Genomic DNA, 17,908 nt, shown 5'->3' with positions numbered 1-17,908 from the left:
GGGGTTGGTATAAGTAACAATGCGCAGTAGAATGCATAATGCATGCACTTCGAGAGTATCGAGGAAGACGAGGAAGACACTGCTTGCCGATTGAGAAACCCCATTAGTTGGCTGATGTTCCTTTCTCTTTCGTAAAAGGGCGGTTTCAGCCGCGTGTAGAATACTGTCCATCAGTTGAATTGCTCTGTCAGGAATTTCAGCAGCACCGTGTACAAGAACAATAAGCAGTCGCATCAACTGCCTACCTGTCTCTAGCAGTTTGTACTGGATGCCTCCCGAATGTAATAGAGCTTGGCACGCAAGAATATCCACTTCTTCTTCTTCTTCTTCTTCTTCCTCTTCTCATCCTCCCCACCCACGGAAGCATTAAAGACTTTTGTCAACATGCGCCTCCACCCTTGTTCCCCCTTCCGACCTCAATTAGTCCAACTACGTCCACGCATCCGCACTCCCTCTCGTTCCCTTCCCCCTACCACTCCTCCTCTTCTTCCCACCTGTGCTCTGACTGCCGCCGGAACTTGCCTCCCACCAAGGTTTGACGTCTCGTTTCGGCGTCAGAAACTGCTTCGCGCCGGGAATGACAATGATCGGCTCGTCCTCGGGCCGTCTGTCGTCTGCACACAAACTCGCAACGTTGGAGGATGACGACACTCGTCGAGACGATTTTGAGGAGCTGATGGTGGTGGTGGCTGCAGCGGTCGCTACCTTGTGCACGTCGTCCGTGATCTGCGCGTTCGTGGTCTTTGACAAGGGAAGCTCTCGAAGTGGCGGGGTGGTGGTGGCTCGGTCGGTGATTGAGGGAGCTGGCGTGGGTACTATCGATTCGGGGCTCTGAACTTGGTAATGTTGGGATGGTGGCGCTGGTTGTCGTTCGGTAGAGGTATCGGCAATAGTGGTGGTGGGTGCTTGCGGCGCCAAAGTGTCCGTCATGGCCGAGATTGAACATTTGCTCGACGTAGAGCGGGACGATGATGAGGTTGTTGATTGGAAGGCCGTACCGGAGGATGGAGGATGCTTGTTGGACAAAGGACGGCGGGAAAAGCACACATGGTAATTGGAGGAGCTGACGCGCTTGCGAGAAGATAGCTCGCAAGCCTCTTTGCCACTGGACCAAGAAACTGAGGATTTGCGGGATGGTATTGGATCATTCTCGCGCGTAATCCATTGTGCGATGCGCGTTTCAAAGCCCATTTCATGGGCATAGTATGCTTTTGACTGTTCATGTGTAGGCTCTGCTCTGGTAGAGCGATGATCCGAGAGGCAGCCTTCCTCGAGTTGCGGGGGACAATTGGTCTGAAACGAAGATAGTGTATGCGTTCCGCTTTGACTCCTCAATGTATTTCGGATATTGTCGAGACCGTTTTCTTCTTCGGTTGCTTCGTGGAGTGCTGGACTCCAACATGTTTCGACCCTATCCGGTTCAGATTTAGGACGGCTGATATCTAGTGCTCCAAGTTCATACTTCTCCGGAGGAGCCCGCAAGACCTCATCCAAAGTGATGAGCTCGGAAATTTGCGTTGAACATCTCGACATTTCCTGCATCAGACTCTTTTCGTCCATTTCCGGTCTAGATGTGCTCATGGCATTACTGTGTTCGAGGTTGTCGATCAGATCAAGCGTATGGTGATTGAGTTCGTGGAGTAGTACAAGCAAGGAGCCTCCACGAAGTTGACTTTTGCGAGTCTGTTGACCGAAGAAACTCTCAAGGCTATGTTGCGACCGAGGAGACAGATGCTGCCCATGCTGAAGTGGCTCAATTGGTTCAGGCTGACTAGCCGGTCTTGAGGCGCGGATGACATGTTCGGATGCCAGACTTAGATTTCTTTGAGGGTTGTTTTCGGACGCATGCCGTTTTTCGACAGCTGCAACCGCAGTTCCGTGGCTTTGATAGACCCTTGGAGGGCCGGTATTACATGAGCTTTCCGGTGATTGGGTGCGTAGGGGCGGCAAATAAGCCTTGGCCTGTCTGATAGCTCCAGTGGCATTCTCGAGGTGGCGACGCATGTGGCGAAAGACATCTTGGATCCCCTTTACATTTAGACGTTTTTCTGGGAATGCTGGAGCCGTGTTCCCGGCAGTTTGGTATTTGCTGGCGGCGAAGTCCAGCCCTCCTAACACGCCGTTCCGAGAGGGACGAAATACCATATTCCCAAGCTTACCGACGAAGGTCAGAGATCTCATCCAATTTTCCTCGGTGAGCTCTTGGAGTATCTGAAAGCCTACACCGATTATGATTTTCTCTTTTTTCCCGTCTACATTGGTATAGCTCACCCAAGGTATAGAGATATCTCCGAGCCCCATCAGGTAGAATATCTCCCTCAGCGTGGAGGGCCGGACAATGTTGAGACGAGCGTTCTCGGATTCCTTCTCGTCGGTGAAGAAGCAGCGGATTTTCACGTGTGCATTGACATTGCGGTCGTGCGGCTCTGGAATTTTGCGTAATCGGCGTCGCAGGTCAGGTATATCGCCAAAGGGGAGGGCCCAGTTGGGGAGGTGGAACCAATAGAAGCGGAAGAAGACCTCGCGATAGATGTTCGAGGCCACGCGCAGGAGGGCGAGGCCACGAGGCTTATGGCTCCAATGGCGGTGTACCATGGTTTTCTCCCAATTTTCACGATTGAACAGTGGGTGGGGCGGCAGGTACAGCACGCGGATGTACTGCATGATGGATGGTCTGAGAGCGTCGTCGTATACGATGTCGAAGCAGAAGTCGTAGATGCGGTATCGGATGTTCTCCCTGATGTTGTCATCCTGTACGGTAAAAACGAAGTTGGCTTTGCTCTGCTTCTGCCTTGGTCTGGTCAAAAGAGCTTCGCGGTACGATTTAGCCATGCTTGATAGGCTACGGCCGCAATGGAGATAGACACTTGATTGAGTTGACAAAAGCCGGGGTTTGGGCAGCAGAGAAGTCGAAGCCTGAAGGACAGACAGGTAGGAGGACAGAGCTTGCCATAGCGTGCTTGCCCAGGTTGGATGGAGTGCTTGAAATGGAAACCGCGCTGCAAGAAGCGCCATGTCCGTCGAGCCCCACAACAGATCATCACGGCAGAAACTGAGCCCAAGAGTACACCAGAAATCGTCACGCTGGAATCGGCGAGTGATGACGAGTGATGGCAAGCGATGGTAAGTGATGGCACGTGATGGCGTGCGTGAGGCGCGTCGGGCTGCTGCTGTGGAAGTGACCAATGAAGGGACTGCGGTAATGGTGACTGGGCTGACAAGGCTCCGCGCTCGCCCATCTTAAAAGCCCACGGTCGTGCAGTGCTTTTGCCATGGCATCTCATTCTCCTAAACCACCAGCATGTCAAAGACGGTGACGCAATACCAGGAGCGTGTGTACGCGCTGCTCCAGCAGATCCCGGAGGGGCGCATCGCGTCGTACGCGGCGCTCGCTCGAGCGCTCGGCTCCTCCCCTCGCGCAGTCGGTGGCGCACTACGAAGCAATCCATTCGCGCCCGAGATCCCTTGTCATCGGTGCATCGCAAGCAGCGGGGTAAGGAAGAGCTTCCACATGCGCTGCTGACTCGGCAATCGCTGACATGGCTGGCCAGTTCATCGGGGGTTACAAAGGCGACTGGCGCAATGTCCCGAGTGGGCAGAACTGCGAGAAGAAGCTGGCAATGCTGGCTGCCGAGGGCGTCCTGTTCGATGACCAAGGCATGCTGGTGGATCAGTCATGCTGGTGGGAGGATTTCAAAGCATGAAGCGCGCGGAGGTGGCTTCGGGATTATCGTGTATACTCTAGGACAAGGTTCGGTGGTGGAGTAGAGAGTAGAGAGAGAGCGAGTAGGCGTCGTCGGGCGAAGAGTCAGCGATCGTCATGGGCGGCGGAAGCGAATTTTCGGACCCCGAAATTCAGCCCTGCCTCGACCTTCTCAACCTCACCGGCCTGCGCCTGTCATCAATTGCAACCTAGTGATATTTGCCGAGCGAAATCAGCACAGCCATGCCGAAGAAGAAGCAGTTCCTCCAGACCAGTGCTAAGCAACCTGCGCGCGGAAAGAAGAAGGAGCCCGTATGCCGCAGCATTATGTCGCGCCCTGGCCCATCACTAACCTCGCCCAGGAACCCCAGACCGAGGATGACTTTCTCGATGCTGCCGATGAGTTTGAAAAGAGCGCCGGCAAGTGGAGAGCAGGAGACGCTGCCAAATCCGCTCGCTTCTTCCAGCGTGCCGTCGACGCCTATGCCGCCGGTCTGCAGAAGTTTCCGCAGTCTTTCGATCTGGCTTACAACAAGTACGTTCGCTCTCGCGACATGCCGTCCATTTGTTTTTCTCGTGTTTTCTTGCTTCTCCCAAACACCACCCTTGCCGAAACAGCAGCAGTAAGCTGATGCACGTCATAGGGCGCTGTTAGAGTACCAGATCGCCCAAGACCTGCGCATCGCAGCACAAATCGGTCCCCCCCTTGTCGACCTCCTCCGACAGGCACTGGACTCACATCGCTTTGCCATTGTGCTGAACCCTGACAACCTCGACATCCTGTTCAACACGGCCAACGTCCTGTCCGACCTTGCCGACCGCGTGAACAAGGCCGAGGCGGTGCCGCTGCTCCATGAGTCTGTGCAGTGCATCCGCCATTGCCTCGAAAGGCAAGTCCAGGAGTATGAGTCTCTACAAGCAGCTTTCCTTGCAGCAAACTCCGGCGATCCAGATGCGCCTATGGATGCTGCCCCACCCTCCGCGGAGAAGTCATCTTCCGGCTCCTCTGCAGAGGAGTATGCCAGTGTTGAGGAGGCCGTGACCGAAAGCGCCATTCTCGACTCCGTGTTTTTCATGGCAAACACGCTTGCAGACCTTCTTAGCATCATGCCTGCGGAGGAGCTGGATGCTATTAGCAAGGACGTCGAGACGGTCGTTGGCTTCTTCACATCCGGCGCTCTTCAGCCATACTTCGAGAAGCTAGACCGTACAGTCCCGGAGCCTGGTACGCAAGCCCCTCCCGTATCTCCCCTCCCGCATCTTTCCATGCCCCATCCAAAGCTTTACACACCTCACTAACGCCCCTTTCTCCACAGAGAAAAAAACACCCACCCTCTCCCTCTCCCTCTCCGCTGCCCCACCCAAGCCCACCCTCGCCCAACCCAGCGAGCACGACTCCGCCCTCGCCGAAGGCTCCCTCGCGCAAGCCCGCCTCTTCTCCGCCGTCAGCGAAGCCGAATACCGCCGCGGCGAGCGCACCGCCGCATCCTGGTACGCCGTCGTCCTGGCCAAATTCGCCGACATAACGAGCCCACCCTCCTCATCCTCATCCGCCCCTCCCCCCTCCCTCCCCTCCCCCGCCGACGCGCACAGCGCCCTCATCGACGCCCTCTCCGCCATCGCCACCGCCACCGCCACCAGCGCGCCATCCCCCGCCGCCGCCGCGCAAGCCGAATCGACGTACCTGGCGCAAGCACCGTCCGCCGCCATCGACAGCTCGGCGGCCGAGCCGGGTCCCCCCGCCGCGCCGCAGGACGTGACGGACGACGACGCGGCCGCCGCCGCCGTGCACGCCGACGCCCTGAAGCGCGCGTACCACGTCCTCGCCGCGACGCTGTCCCCGCCCCCGCCCCCGTCCGACGACAAGGCGCCCCAGCTGTACGTCGCGCTCGGCGACGTGCACTGGCGGCTGCGCGGCGCCGCCGTCGCGGGCTCGCAGGGCGACGTTGCGGCGGCGGTGGCGCAGGCGCGGAGGGCGGAGGCGTGCTGGGAGGAGGCGGAGAGGAGGGCGAGGGGGGTGGGGGTGCAGTGCGCGGAGGAGGAGGTCGAGGCGAGGGGGAAGAGGGTGGTGTCGGTGGTGTTGCGGGGAGGTGGTGGTTCTGGAAGGGTTCTGGGTGGTGGGGGAGAGGCGAGGGAGGTGGCGGTGCAGGCGGTGCAGGAGATGAGGGAGGATGAGTTGTTGGGCGATGTTCTCGCGGAGCATGCGTTGAAGGTGCTTGGGGCGGCGTAGAGAGGTTGGGCGGGGCTGGTGGTTTAAAAAAAAAAAAGAATGGGACATAGGAGTCTAGGGGCTGCATGGATGCCGCATGGCAGAGCAGATGGTTCGACGGAAGAGCAGAGTCTCACTAGAGGCTCAAAAAAAGTGAGCAAAATTGGGTTATCTTAGGGAACGAGGCTGTAGGCTCCAAAATCGTGATGGTATATTGTTCTCGTATAAAAATCAAGCTCTAGTATGTATGAGAAAGCCTGAACAAAGCATCTAGAGACGTTTTTTTTTTCTCCCTTCGCGCCTGTCCAAACCACACAGCAACCCTCTTATGCAATCAGCTTCTAGAAGACGAGCCGGGCGGAGCAAAGCTCACACCATTCTTTCTTCCATCATCATCATCATCATCCAAGAAGTTTTCCCAGAAGACCGAACCAAATATCTTCCTTACTCATACCGCCCATCGTCCTTTTCTTATGTCCACGCCGTTCCCGCCCCCCGTCACCACACATCCTCCGGACTGACCCTGACCTCCTTCCCGCCCTCCCTCACGCACTCCCTCCCCTTATCCCTGCTCAGCGGCTTCCGCATATCAAACGCGTCCGTATCGTCGTTGTAGTAGCCGACCACGCGGCGGTAGACGCTGTAGCCCATGCCCTCGTACAGGCGCTGGGCGACGGCGTTCTCGGCGCGCACGAACAGGTCGACGAACCAGGCGTTCTCGGCGTCGCACGCCTGCTCGAGCAGCTGCGTCAGGCGCGTCGCGTGGCCCAGCCGCCGCGCCGACGGCGCGATGGTCAGGCAGGTGATGTGGCCGTGCCACGGCAGGTAGTTGGGGTCCGTGTTGGTCGACGGCGCGAACGGTGGGACCGGCGCCGGGTACGGCGAGGATTCCGTCTTGCCCATGACTGTTTTGTTTGCGCGCGCGACGCGGGGTTGGGTTAGCGGTTTGGTCTCTTTCTTTTCGCGCGCGCGCGCGCGCTCGCTCGCTCTCTCTCTCTCTCTCTCTTTTTTTTTTCTGGATGCCGGGGGAGGGGAGGGGCCTCGTACTGTATCCCTCGATCTTGCCGTGTGGGCCCTCAATGACCTTGCACAGGTGCGGCCACTTGGTCAGGTATTCGAGGTAGAAGCTGACGTTGTACGTCTCGGTGAGCGGGTCGAGGTTGCACTCGTTGAAGTGGAGGAGGTCCATTGGCGTCATTGGCCGGATGGACGCCATGGTCGGCTGCGGGGTGCGGAGGCGCACGGCTCGGTTCTGGACGTGTCGCGAGGTTGTGGTGCTGGTGGTGGATTTTTGGGAGGGGGATTTGGCGGGGATGAGACGAATGATCGCCGTGACGCGCCGGCGCGGCTTAATTGAAGGTCTGACGTCGCAAGGGTCCCTCCTCGGCTGGCGCCCTATTCAGCCCTACAGAGGCGCATGCAGATGGAGCTATTTGTAAATTGTCTGTGGCCACCAAATCTGGCGTTCTACAGCGTGTATTTTCGAACTCACTGAGATACGGGTACTTGAGAATAAGTCAACGCTTGTTTTTCATCTTGCAACCTGTCAGACGGTGATTACAGGCGGGTACAGGAAGAAACTGGTCGACTGGATGTCTCATTATACGCTGCTACTACATGTGGTTAATATAGGTGAACGATGAAGGGACACCCAACAAGGGTGTTGTAAAAGATGGCACGTTGCTGAAGATTACCCTGTCGGGTTGATGATGACGATGAGCCTCAACGTTATTGAATATACGTGATGTCCAACACAACCCCTTGAAAACAGATCCATTTCCCATTATTGACTGTGGGTATCGAAGCAAAGGAAAAAAAAAGAAGGGGAAAGCAACAAGGTCGTGCGAGCTGCGCAGCGCTCGAGTTCGAAGGTATGTATAAGATTCTGTACCGTATGTTTACAGCTAGATATGCAAATGCAGCCAAAACACAGAAAGGAACCGGCCTCAATGGGTATAACCACTCAACAAAACACGACGTAACACACACAGGAAAAAAAAAACATGTGGCATCAGCATTGGTACTCGGTGCCGTTTCAGATGCGGAACGAGTCCATGGAATTGGCGCCGCTGCCAGCAGTGCCCGGAGGATGCGGGCTAGCAGACCGTCCGGCAAGCTGGTCGGAATACAAGCGCGGGGATCGCGAAGAAGGCAGCGGCGGACTGCTGAGGCCCAGGATGCGGTCGCGCTCCTCGATCTGACGGTCAAACTCCTCCTCGGTGAGGTTGCGCTCGAACTTGCTGCTGACGGCCAGCGAGTCGATGATGGGGACGGGGTGGCGGCCACGGCCAACGGAAGGCGCCGGTGCTCCTCCTCCGCGGAAGGCGCTGGTGGGACTGCGGGGTTCCGGTCTGTTCGCACCGCCACCGCCGTGGTGGTGCGGGGACTGCCTGGTTCCGCCGACGGGTCGCGACACGGGCGGCGGTGCGCGGAACTTGCGCATGGCGGTGCTGGCATGGTCGTCGACGAGCACAACCATCCACACCCCGACGCTGCCGTTCTGCCCGAGCAACGGCGTGCAATGGATCCAACGGCTGCGGCCCTCGTCGTCTGGCCGCAGGCTAGCCAGCCACCGCACCTTGGCCGTCACGCCACGTCCCGCGGCTAGCGCCTGCCCCAGTTCCTCGCGCACTCGTGAGCTGCCGCCAATCCTGTCCATGAAAGCCGACTGCAGGATGCCCGGCACGCGGAGAGAGGGCGAGGTGAAGAGGATGCGGAGAGAAGGATGCGGTCGGACAAGCAGATACTATCCCAGCCGTTAGCACATGTTAAACCTATAGCTGGCGTTGACTTACGTGGCTGTAGATCCCGGCTAGCTTCCCGTTGTTTCTGACTTTGCCAAAGATCTCTGACCCGGCGCCAAGAGGTGGGCTGTCTTTGATGAGCAGTCGTGGCTGATGATACATCGAAGTCGTGTCGTCATCTTCAACGTGCTCCTTGTGCATGTGCCCGCCAGTCCTCCGCACCGTGTTGACCTCTCCTTGGTTGAACATCTCGCTCAGCGCCTGGAACTCGTCCTTTTCCTGCTCCGGAGGCACCTGTTCGTCGTCCTCCAGCTCTATCTCTCCGTCTTTGGCAAGCATCCGTCTCAGCCCGGGGAGATCGGTGCACTCTTTTGCAAGGCCGCTTACGTCCACCTGGGATCCGATGAAATACCTGACCTTGCCCCTGTTGTCCATCAGGGGAGCCATCATCAGGAGATTGAGGAACGTTGATCCATCGCGTCGGCTGTCTACGCGTCAGTGGGCACAAAAAATTGATAGTAATTCCGAGACTTACTAGTTCAAGATGAGCTCGTTGATCTCCGTACCTTCTCGGATCGCTTTGCTCAACCGCTTCACCGAAAACGGATTCGTCCGCGGGCCCTGCAAAAAGCGACAGTTGCGCCCGATTGCGTAGCTGACGCCATATTGGGTCGTACGATGGAATTCTAGAAATTGTCAGTCTCGTAGGTGGGCAATAAGCGAGGCTTGCTGACCTTCGGAGGCAAAGATAATGGGATTGTCTTTCCTTGACGGATCCGTGAGACAGAATGTTTCGGCCAGCCCTTCGGAAGCCTCCCGCAAATGTGGAGGCAGGGTCCCCGTGATCCTCATCTGAATGCTCAAGCTGACAACTTGGACCCACACATAGCTGACGTACGCAGGCAGATCTTCCTGGGCCAGCTGATCGAATGCGCGCTGGGCCTTCTCTTCAAGGACGGTATTGATTGTTGGTCTCGCCAGGTGCGCGGTGAACTCCAAGTCGTCAATTGGCTCGAGTGCCTCTGCCACCGCATTGGCATAACTGATTGCTCGAAGAGCTTTCAAAGCATCCAGATAGTACACGAGGAGGGGCAGCGATTTGGGTCTGTAGGCGCTCAGGAACGAAGTGAACTTGTTCAGCAGAGCCGGATCCGAGAAGATGGCTTGCAGATGTTCCTTGGACAAAATCTTCTCAGCCCGTGTTTCGAGGGAATAGTCCCTGCTCACTTGCTCTTCAGGAGCGACAAGATCAAAGTTGCCGGGGTCGTCTTCTATAAGAGGCTCAAGCCTGCCGTCGTCTTCGGCGCCCGCTTTCGTCTGTAATGGCGGGATGGTCCCCACCGAGCTAGCTCTCGTTTCATAAGACATGACGGAATCAGCAGAGCTTTTCTCGGTGGAGAGCCGTTCTTTAGATTCCGGAGTGGATGTGTCCAACTCGCGACTCTTGGGCCTGGAGAAGTTGCGCTTGGCACCCTCGATGCTGCTGCGGGATATGGTCAGAATCAGTACAGGCGCCGTTGCCTCGTCATGCAAGTGTTTTCTTTTTTATTGTTTCAGGAAAAGAAAAAAGCAATTGCGCTGGAGAAATGAACTCACGTTGTCCTTGTTGGAATGTGGATATCTTGGTTTCCACGGAGAGACGATGCCTCCTCATCCTCAGAGCCCATGTCGAAAGTGTTTGAAACAACTGCTTGTGGAGAATCAACGCCGTGAGACGCCGTTGAGTTCTGGCGATCTTGGAAATCCAGCACTACGGTTTGACTCCCATTGGCCTGATTTTTCACGGGTGATTCTTGTCTGAAGGCTGTACCAGGCCGATTCCCATCGGTGCTTGTCATGCTAGGGGAAATGCTGGTAGTAGAACCGCGAGCAGAGTCCTGGCCCGAGTAGACTTTGTGAGTATGGTTTCGCTTGTTGTTGAAGCGGCGGAGAGGCTGAAAAGAAGACATGTGCTCGGACGCGGCGGCTGACAAAAGAGTGAAGGGTGAGGAAGACAGAGTGTTCCGCGAGCGACCAAGGGCAGCCGGGTATAAGAGGGACGGCAAGGAGACTCATCCAGACCCACCACGTACCATGACAGAGGGCAGCACGCGGGCCCTATATTGATCAACCAATGGAGCCACGGCGAGCTGCGGGAAAGCAGGGTCTCGATGGCGGCTTGCGAAGACCGATGCAGGTGAAGCTCCCGCTAAGAGTCCGAATCGCGGGGCCCGATGACTTTTGGGACCGGGCTCTTGAGGGCTGGCGGGAATGAGATCTGCGAACGACCAATTGAGAGCTTGCGGCCCCCCAGCGGAGTGGCTTAGCCTGCGAGCCGCAAAAGGGCCTTGGGCTTTCTTTTTCAGCTGCGACAACGCCCTTGGTCTCCGAACCTCGTCAGCTCACTCAATCCTGCACAACCCCCAGCAGTCGGACAAGGCCCCCATGGTGTGCTCTGCAGCACTGAGACCGAGCAATTGGCATCCTGAATCGCGTCGGCCGGTGAGGCGCAGCGCCGGCGATGACGTACTGCATGGCGGCTCCCTCACTTCGTGCTGCCGAAGGTGGTAGTTGGCGCACGACGTGTGGCCAACCTGGTCGGCCCGTGGGCACACGAAACTCCGCGCTTTCACGCGCTGGCGGACGATCTTTGGCAAGGGTTGACCGGCGCATTGCTTTTTCTGTCACTCACCCTTGCTCGGATCACCTCTTTGGCTCTCGCGCATGCCTACGAACGGCCAAACTCAACCGCCCCATCGCGACCGGACAGCCTGACTTTCGATAAGTCAGTTCGACCACATGGCCGTCAAACTTTCCGCCGTGCCAGATCGTCTTCAGCCCCACACAGCAGTGACGACAACTGCGCCATATCCAGAGCATTGACTATCACACGACTAGCGAAAGCTACCGTAGTGCTTGAGGCTTTGCTGAGGCCGGAGCCGGTGTTCCGCTTCGAGACACGTCCTGTCCCCCCTCACAACATTGGCTGAAGGGGGCCGTTTTGCTGACAGGTGCACCAGGCATCAGGAACAACGGCCGGCTTGTGCCCAGCCAGCTACCGTTGCGTGCCACTCCTGTCAGACCATCATACCAAGCAGTGGGACTCGACTCAACTTCGGCGTTGATCTTCTCGATGTTCATGTCGACAATTTCCTCGCGAGCTGCTCGATCGCGGGGCCCATCGCAAAAGACCGAAACCACCCGAAGATCGAGATTGGCTCTGAAGATTCTTTGGGTTGTCAAGACGGGAACTCTAGCCCCCTTTCTCCTTGGTTTGCTCAGCTTTGGGACACAAGCCACAGCTTTTACAAGGTACGAGTCCGAGCTGCTCAGGTACCAGTCCGCTCTTGACATCACTCCGTCTCTTAGCTCGCCGCTTAGCGTCACCGTACAGCAACACTAATACGAATCGACCGCAAACGACGAACCCAGACGCCCGGCACGTATGCACAGGACCAACTTGCGTTTGGCGATGTGATCAAATCGCGATCCCACGTGAATAAAAATGATCTAATCTCGCAAATGTTCTGGTCAGCGACAAGCCGAGACAGTGTCATGAGTCGTATCTAAAAGGGCTAATCATCTTCTCTAAAAAAAAGTTCACGCGCCTGGTGACGAATCTCAAGATGCGCAAACGCCTGGCTCAAGCTCTAGCAAAGAAGCTACGGCCTGGCGCTCAACAGAGGTCGCCGTTCGCCGTTGGATTCCTCGTCTCTTTCCTCGACCTCTCTCGCATGCCGATACACAACGTAATGCTGGACAATGAATATGACATCGAAAATGATGCTCACGTTTGCGAGGCCAAACTTGACAGGGTTTCCGGTAATTCCAGACCAGTCCGCTTGCAGGGAGGAGTCGATGACCAGCTGGAGATTGGACAGTATACCACCAGAAAAGTCCAGCAACATTCCGCCAATGCTGAATCCAACCGTGGACTTTCGCTTGTAGTTCAACCATACCTGGGGAACGTATTTGACGACGGTAACCACGAGCTTGACGTATCCAATGGCGTAAATCTTGAAGAGTTGGTCAGCTCGCAAAATCCCATAAAACATCTTCTGTGCAGCATATGGCAGCCACTCAGAAAGTATCCTAGCAGTAGGACTATCCGAGGCAGTTGCAGCATCCGTCGAGACGTCGCGGTGCACCCCGAACGTCGCGACCAGATCTCGACGAGCGCTCCAAGTGCCTGCAAGAGCGCGTGCGTGTGTCACGGCGCGTTTGAGCTTGACGCACGTCACGACAAACAGGAAATTCGGGGCCACGTACCACATCGATCCACGCCCAGCCACTGGCATCGTGTCCACCATCTTTGCCCTTGACCCAGACCACGACAGTCACAATGACCACTCCGACAATATTGCCCCAGAAGATGCCCTTTGCCAAAGAGCTCATCTTCTGGTCCGCGCCGACCTTGAAGCCCCAAGTCTTCAGCCAAAATTGGCTGTAGATAATGAGTGACATGACCAAAGCATGCAACGCAAACGCAAAGTCGTTGAAGCGGACGGTGGGCTCTGGAGCGCCTGGGTACCGAGCAGCGTACTGTGCCCGGATGGTTGGCGACCACAACGTTGCCGCGGTAGAGACCGTGTATGCAACAAAGCCAATAATGTTGAGGGTGGGAAAGTCGATGCCAAATCCTAGCGTCGACTTCCGACGCCAGTTCATGAGCGGTTGGGGATAGAAGGACCCGGACCAGCATAAGAAGCTCGAGATCAGTCAGCCTTGATCCTCTGGCACACTACGAGAAATCACCGCGCTAGCATACTAGGACCAGCCCAGGAGCCGCGAGAGGCCCTGGGCGAGGTAGACGACTTCAGGCGAAGCCATGATGTGCGGCTGTGATGCACGGGAGCGATGGCGCCAGGTACCAGGTACGACGGACGGGAGTTGCAGAAAAGATTGATGAGCAAGCGAGAAGGCTGCGGTCCGGAGGATGGATTACGCGGGACTACACCCCACTTAAGGCGCGAGCTCCTTCCCAGGAACACGTTTAGTGGACGGTATGGCGAATGGCATCATCAAGGACTGGGCACGTGACCGCACGGGCGCCTGACGCCTCTCAGGGTCACGGCGGCGGCGCGTTTCTGCTCGGAAGTCGTGTCGCCAATGCGGTGAGGGGCGCGATGAGCCGCATGGATAGTGCTCATAGGGTGGCTTCGAAGGTGCACGACCAGCTGCTGGTCGATCGGGCAAGGCGCTGGGCGCGTGGGGAAGGCGCACGGGCCACATGCACTAGCGCGACCTTCAACATCACCTCCAGAGGTTGCAGCGGCGAGACGCGCCAGCTGGCTCACGCCTCGAGCAGACCCGTCGCAGCACCTCCCTCCGCGTCATCCGCCTCTGCCGTGCCGTCCACACATGTCTTTCGCCCGACCTCGCAGCACAACGCGTCCGCGCAGACGGTAGCTTGGCATCTGTTGTCCTCTCCTTGCGCTTCCGATCGCGCTGCGTGACCGGAGTCTCACTGCGCCCAACGCGATCATACGGACACCCACCCTGACCACCCATGGCGGTGCCATCAGACACGCCCACGAGGCGCAATCAACGCGGCCCCGGCCGCCCTCCACGCGTCGACCCCAGTGCCACACCCACCGCCCCTGCTTCTGCGGCCCCCAAGCGACCCAAGTACATTCCTGGTGGGCCTGGCGGTGGTGGCCGCTACATCGACCCAGAAACCGGCGCCGAAATACCCAAGGAAATTGCGATTCCGCTGCTCAAGGCAGCCGGCCGCAGGCACAGCGCGCCCCGGCCGCGTCCGTCGCGTACACCAGCTACAACCCGCAAATACTCTCCCGATGCCGCATCTCCCTCCCGACCCTACACGCGCCCCCGGCGCGATCGCCCAGCTGCCGGTCCCCGAGCCAGTTCTGCCTCCGCTGCTGCCGCTGCCGTGGCTCAGAATGATGGATACAAGCCAAGAGAGGAGCGAGGCTGGGAGGAGTTCCACCAGGACCTGGATATTGATATGGACTTTATGGTCTTCAGTGCGGAAGAGATAGACGGCGTCAGCCCGCCCATCACGAAGCCGACGACACCCATCCTGGGTTTGAGCCAATCCTTCTCGGCCCAAGACGATGCTTCCACTCCGGCTGAAATTCCCAATCTCAAGGAACAGAACTCGTTCGCTGAACAGGACGAAGACACCGTCCATGTTGGTGGCGCCAGCGAACAGTCTTTGTCCCCAGCGGTGATCAAGCGGCGGCCTGGCAGGCCTCCACGGCGTCCTGGATCCATGCTTACCGGCTTGGGCTCGCCTCCAGCACCAAGGATCGAACCGCTACCGACAAAAGACAAACGCGAAAAACTGAGCCTTCCAAAGCCGTCTTATCGGACGATCGACACATTTTCGCACTACGAACAGGACCCTTCGGCGCAGGTCAACTACGTCGATCGCACCATGGCGAGCGTAGGATATCAGGAGAGTGACATGTTCATGCGGCCTGAAAAGCGATTGATACGCATCGTCGACGGGAACCTTGATGAAGACCTGGACCTCGCGTTGAGCCTTGAAATGGAAGCACATGCTCACCCCGTCGGACGAGTCGAGTATGACATGGACGAACAAGACGATCGGTGGCTGGAGGCCTATAATGCGCAGAGGAAAGAGGAACAAGTCGAAGCGATCAAGCCCGCGATTTTCGAGATAACCATGACGCAGATCGAAAAGGAATGGCATGGGCTTGAGAAAAGTGAGTTGTCGATTACCTGGTGCGATCTACCTGTGCTGACTCGCTTGCGTCCAAGGAATCCCCAAGCCAAACCCGAAGCCTCCCCAAACCCATCGACCACGTTCGAGCTCGGCAGCTGCGGTTAACGGAGAACCAGTAGGAAATGGTGAAGAACAAGACACAAAATGCGCCGTCTGTGACGATGGCGATTGCGAGAACACCAACGCCATCGTCTTCTGTGACGGCTGTGATCTCGCCGTGCACCAGGAGTGTTACGGGGTTCCTTTTATACCTGAAGGCCAGTGGTTGTGCCGCAAGTGCCAGTTGATTGGCCGAGGAACAGCCGTGAGTAATTTCGTACCTCCCTGTGCTTCGTTGTGGTACTGACATATCACAGACCTGCATATTCTGTCCCAATGTCGATGGAGCTTTCAAACAGACTGCCAATCCTCAACGATGGTCACACCTGCTTTGTGCCATTTGGATCCCAGAGGTTTCACTTGGCAACACCACCTTTATGGAGCCGGTCATGGAGATTGAGAAGGTTCCCAAGCAAAGATGGAGATTAGTGAGCATGAACACTCCATGAATCCATTCGATTGAGCTGACGAAAATAGCAATGCTACATCTGCGACCAGAAAATGGGCGCATGCATCCAATGTGGCAACAAGAATTGCTATTCTGCCTTCCATGTCACCTGTGCGCGACGTGCCAAATTGTTCCTTCGAATGAAGTCTGCCCACAGCGGACCCGCCAACGTCGACGCTAGCGTGCTCAAAGCTTTCTGTCACAAGCATGTTCCGACCGAATGGCGCCGAGAGAATGATGTGGACATGGCTACACGTGAGGCCATGGCGTACTACCGCCAAACGATGCGAGGTCGACGGTGGGCAGAAAGTCAAGCCGCGGCAGCCCGCAACTCGTCCAGTACGATGAGCATGGACGACGATGTGGATGACTCGACCCAGGTGCCCGGCAGCAACAGGCGAAAGCGCAGTCAATCTACCAAAGGTGTGTGGAGGCTGCCATCCGGTGCACCGGTAGTGCCTCATCTCGTCTATGAGAAGGTTGAAGCGTCACTTGTGCGCTTCAATGTTCGCAAGCGTAAAGAGTATGTGGCTGAGGCGTGCAAATACTGGACACTCAAGAGGGAAGCCCGCCGTGGAGCGGCTTTGCTCAAGCGCCTTCAACTTCAGATGGAGACATTTTCATCGATGGAAATCACACGGCGCAACTTCGCGGGAATGGGCGCAGCAGGACGTCCAAGACTTCACCGACGGATCGAATTTGCGGAATTACTCGAGAAGGACATGGAGAAGGTCAAAGACTTGTGTCACTCCATCAAAGAAAGGGAAGAAAAGAAACTGGACGATGTCGACATTTTGAAAAACATCATCGACACAGTCTATTTTCCTATTTACCCTCTTCTATGGCCGATACTAGAGAAAGCCCAAAGGTTAGTTCAGGAGTACTCACTGAGATTAGGCACAAGAGCTGACATTCTATTAGTCTGGATTCTAAAGGTGTTTTCAAAGATGGCTTGGAAACGATCGAAAAGAAGCTTGAAGAGCGTTTCTACACATCTGTGTCGACCTTCTCAGGCGACATTGGCGCAGTCTTCCGATCGGTCCTCGGCCTCGACGAGACCACAGATGCCCACGATGCCCACGAACATCTCAACGAAGGCAGTGGCGTCCATAGCGATTTGACACCGGAACAAAAGGACAAGAAAAAGCTGGCAAAGCGTATCATCAGGGGAATACATCCGGCCCTTGAGGATGCCACCGTCAAGGAGGCGCAGATTGCTGGTAAGCAGTATGACCAGGAGCTGCGGGAGCTCAACGCCCTGTTGAGCAATGGCGGACGTTCCAGACCCACGTCAGCTCAAACTTCCCATGATGCTGGCAACAAGGGTAATGACAAAGGGGCAGAACGACCGCACATCTCCCAAGACGTGGAAACGTCCGAAGCCGTGGAGTACCTCACGAACGGCAATGTGGGGAGGAACGCGCTTGCCGATGGTGACGTCGAAATGAAAGACCAGAACACTGGAAAGAATGCTGGAGCGGAGACCGACGAGCCCGATCATGAGGCTGATGATGCGGCGATAAGATTGCAGTTGCAGCTGCCTGAGGAAACAGCCGATGCACCAGCTGAGAACTCTGGGGGCGAGTCCACGAATGTGCGCCAAGGCAGCATCGGAACCGCTCCCGCTCTATCCAACTCAGGCAGTACGCATCCATCTACGACCAACCCCGATCCTCTCACGCCCCCACAGTCCGACGCAGACATGCTTACGCTGTTGCACGGTGGGGTGCCGTGGTATCTGCAGAGTTTTGATCCCCATGGCACAACCATTCACGACGAGGTCTGGTCCGGCCGTGAAGTAGTGCGGGGAATGAGCGAGGAACTCAGTGAAATCGACGATGCCGAGCTAGACGGCATGTTAGGCGACGAGGAGATGGTAGATGCACCAGCCGATTCCATGGATGCAGAGGGAAGCACGGTGCAGCGTGCACAGCGCGTAAAGGCACGGGTGCAGCAGCGGAGGAATGCTTCGAGACGAGCTAACGGGACAACCCAAGGCTGATTTCTTTTGATT

The 17,908-nt window shown here is 56.8% G+C and overlaps 7 protein-coding genes across 7 annotated transcripts; 3 read left to right on the top strand and 4 right to left on the bottom strand.

The window, feature by feature from the left end:
- Positions 1-429: 429 nt before the first annotated feature.
- BKCO1_1700022 (ataxin-2-like protein) lies at positions 430-2,832 on the bottom strand (the record flags this gene model as incomplete). The annotated part of the gene is made up of 1 exon (XM_020271633.1): positions 430-2,832. One exon carries the CDS (start codon positions 2,830-2,832, stop codon positions 430-432), a length of 2,403 nt encoding a protein of 800 aa, XP_020131622.1.
- A 469-nt stretch (positions 2,833-3,301) lies between these two features.
- Positions 3,302-3,704, top strand: BKCO1_1700021 (dna binding methylated-dna-cysteine s-methyltransferase; the record flags this gene model as incomplete). Its single annotated transcript, XM_020271632.1, has 2 exons — positions 3,302-3,493; positions 3,552-3,704. The coding sequence occupies 2 exons, from the start codon at positions 3,302-3,304 to the stop codon at positions 3,702-3,704; spliced, it is 345 nt and encodes a 114-aa protein (XP_020131619.1).
- A 242-nt stretch (positions 3,705-3,946) lies between these two features.
- Positions 3,947-5,933, top strand: BKCO1_1700020 (tetratricopeptide-like helical; the record flags this gene model as incomplete). The annotated part of the gene is made up of 4 exons (XM_020271631.1): positions 3,947-4,015; positions 4,066-4,238; positions 4,348-4,928; positions 5,020-5,933. 4 exons carry the CDS (start codon positions 3,947-3,949, stop codon positions 5,931-5,933), a joined length of 1,737 nt encoding a protein of 578 aa, XP_020131620.1.
- Positions 5,934-6,410: 477 nt separating this feature from the next.
- BKCO1_1700019 (n-acetyltransferase) lies at positions 6,411-7,128 on the bottom strand (the record flags this gene model as incomplete). Its single annotated transcript, XM_020271629.1, has 2 exons — positions 6,411-6,817; positions 6,960-7,128. The coding sequence occupies 2 exons, from the start codon at positions 7,126-7,128 to the stop codon at positions 6,411-6,413; spliced, it is 576 nt and encodes a 191-aa protein (XP_020131690.1).
- An 819-nt stretch (positions 7,129-7,947) lies between these two features.
- BKCO1_1700018 (white collar protein) lies at positions 7,948-10,605 on the bottom strand (the record flags this gene model as incomplete). Its single annotated transcript, XM_020271628.1, has 5 exons — positions 7,948-8,658; positions 8,708-9,140; positions 9,192-9,342; positions 9,391-10,139; positions 10,253-10,605. 5 exons carry the CDS (start codon positions 10,603-10,605, stop codon positions 7,948-7,950), a joined length of 2,397 nt encoding a protein of 798 aa, XP_020131689.1.
- Positions 10,606-12,297: 1,692 nt separating this feature from the next.
- Positions 12,298-13,465, bottom strand: BKCO1_1700017 (lysosomal l-cystine transporter; the record flags this gene model as incomplete). The annotated part of the gene is made up of 3 exons (XM_020271627.1): positions 12,298-12,651; positions 12,905-13,343; positions 13,404-13,465. 3 exons carry the CDS (start codon positions 13,463-13,465, stop codon positions 12,298-12,300), a joined length of 855 nt encoding a protein of 284 aa, XP_020131694.1.
- Positions 13,466-14,144: 679 nt separating this feature from the next.
- BKCO1_1700016 (phd finger domain protein) lies at positions 14,145-17,896 on the top strand (the record flags this gene model as incomplete). Its single annotated transcript, XM_020271626.1, has 5 exons — positions 14,145-15,327; positions 15,383-15,651; positions 15,704-15,874; positions 15,924-16,762; positions 16,816-17,896. The coding sequence occupies 5 exons, from the start codon at positions 14,145-14,147 to the stop codon at positions 17,894-17,896; spliced, it is 3,543 nt and encodes a 1,180-aa protein (XP_020131693.1).
- Positions 17,897-17,908: the final 12 nt, after the last annotated feature.

The sequence above is a fragment of the Diplodia corticola genome, assembly GCF_001883845.1.
Source record: "Diplodia corticola strain CBS 112549 chromosome Unknown scaffold17, whole genome shotgun sequence".
Lineage (NCBI taxonomy): Eukaryota > Fungi > Ascomycota > Dothideomycetes > Botryosphaeriales > Botryosphaeriaceae > Diplodia > Diplodia corticola.
This window is presented reverse-complemented; position numbering and strand designations above follow the sequence as displayed.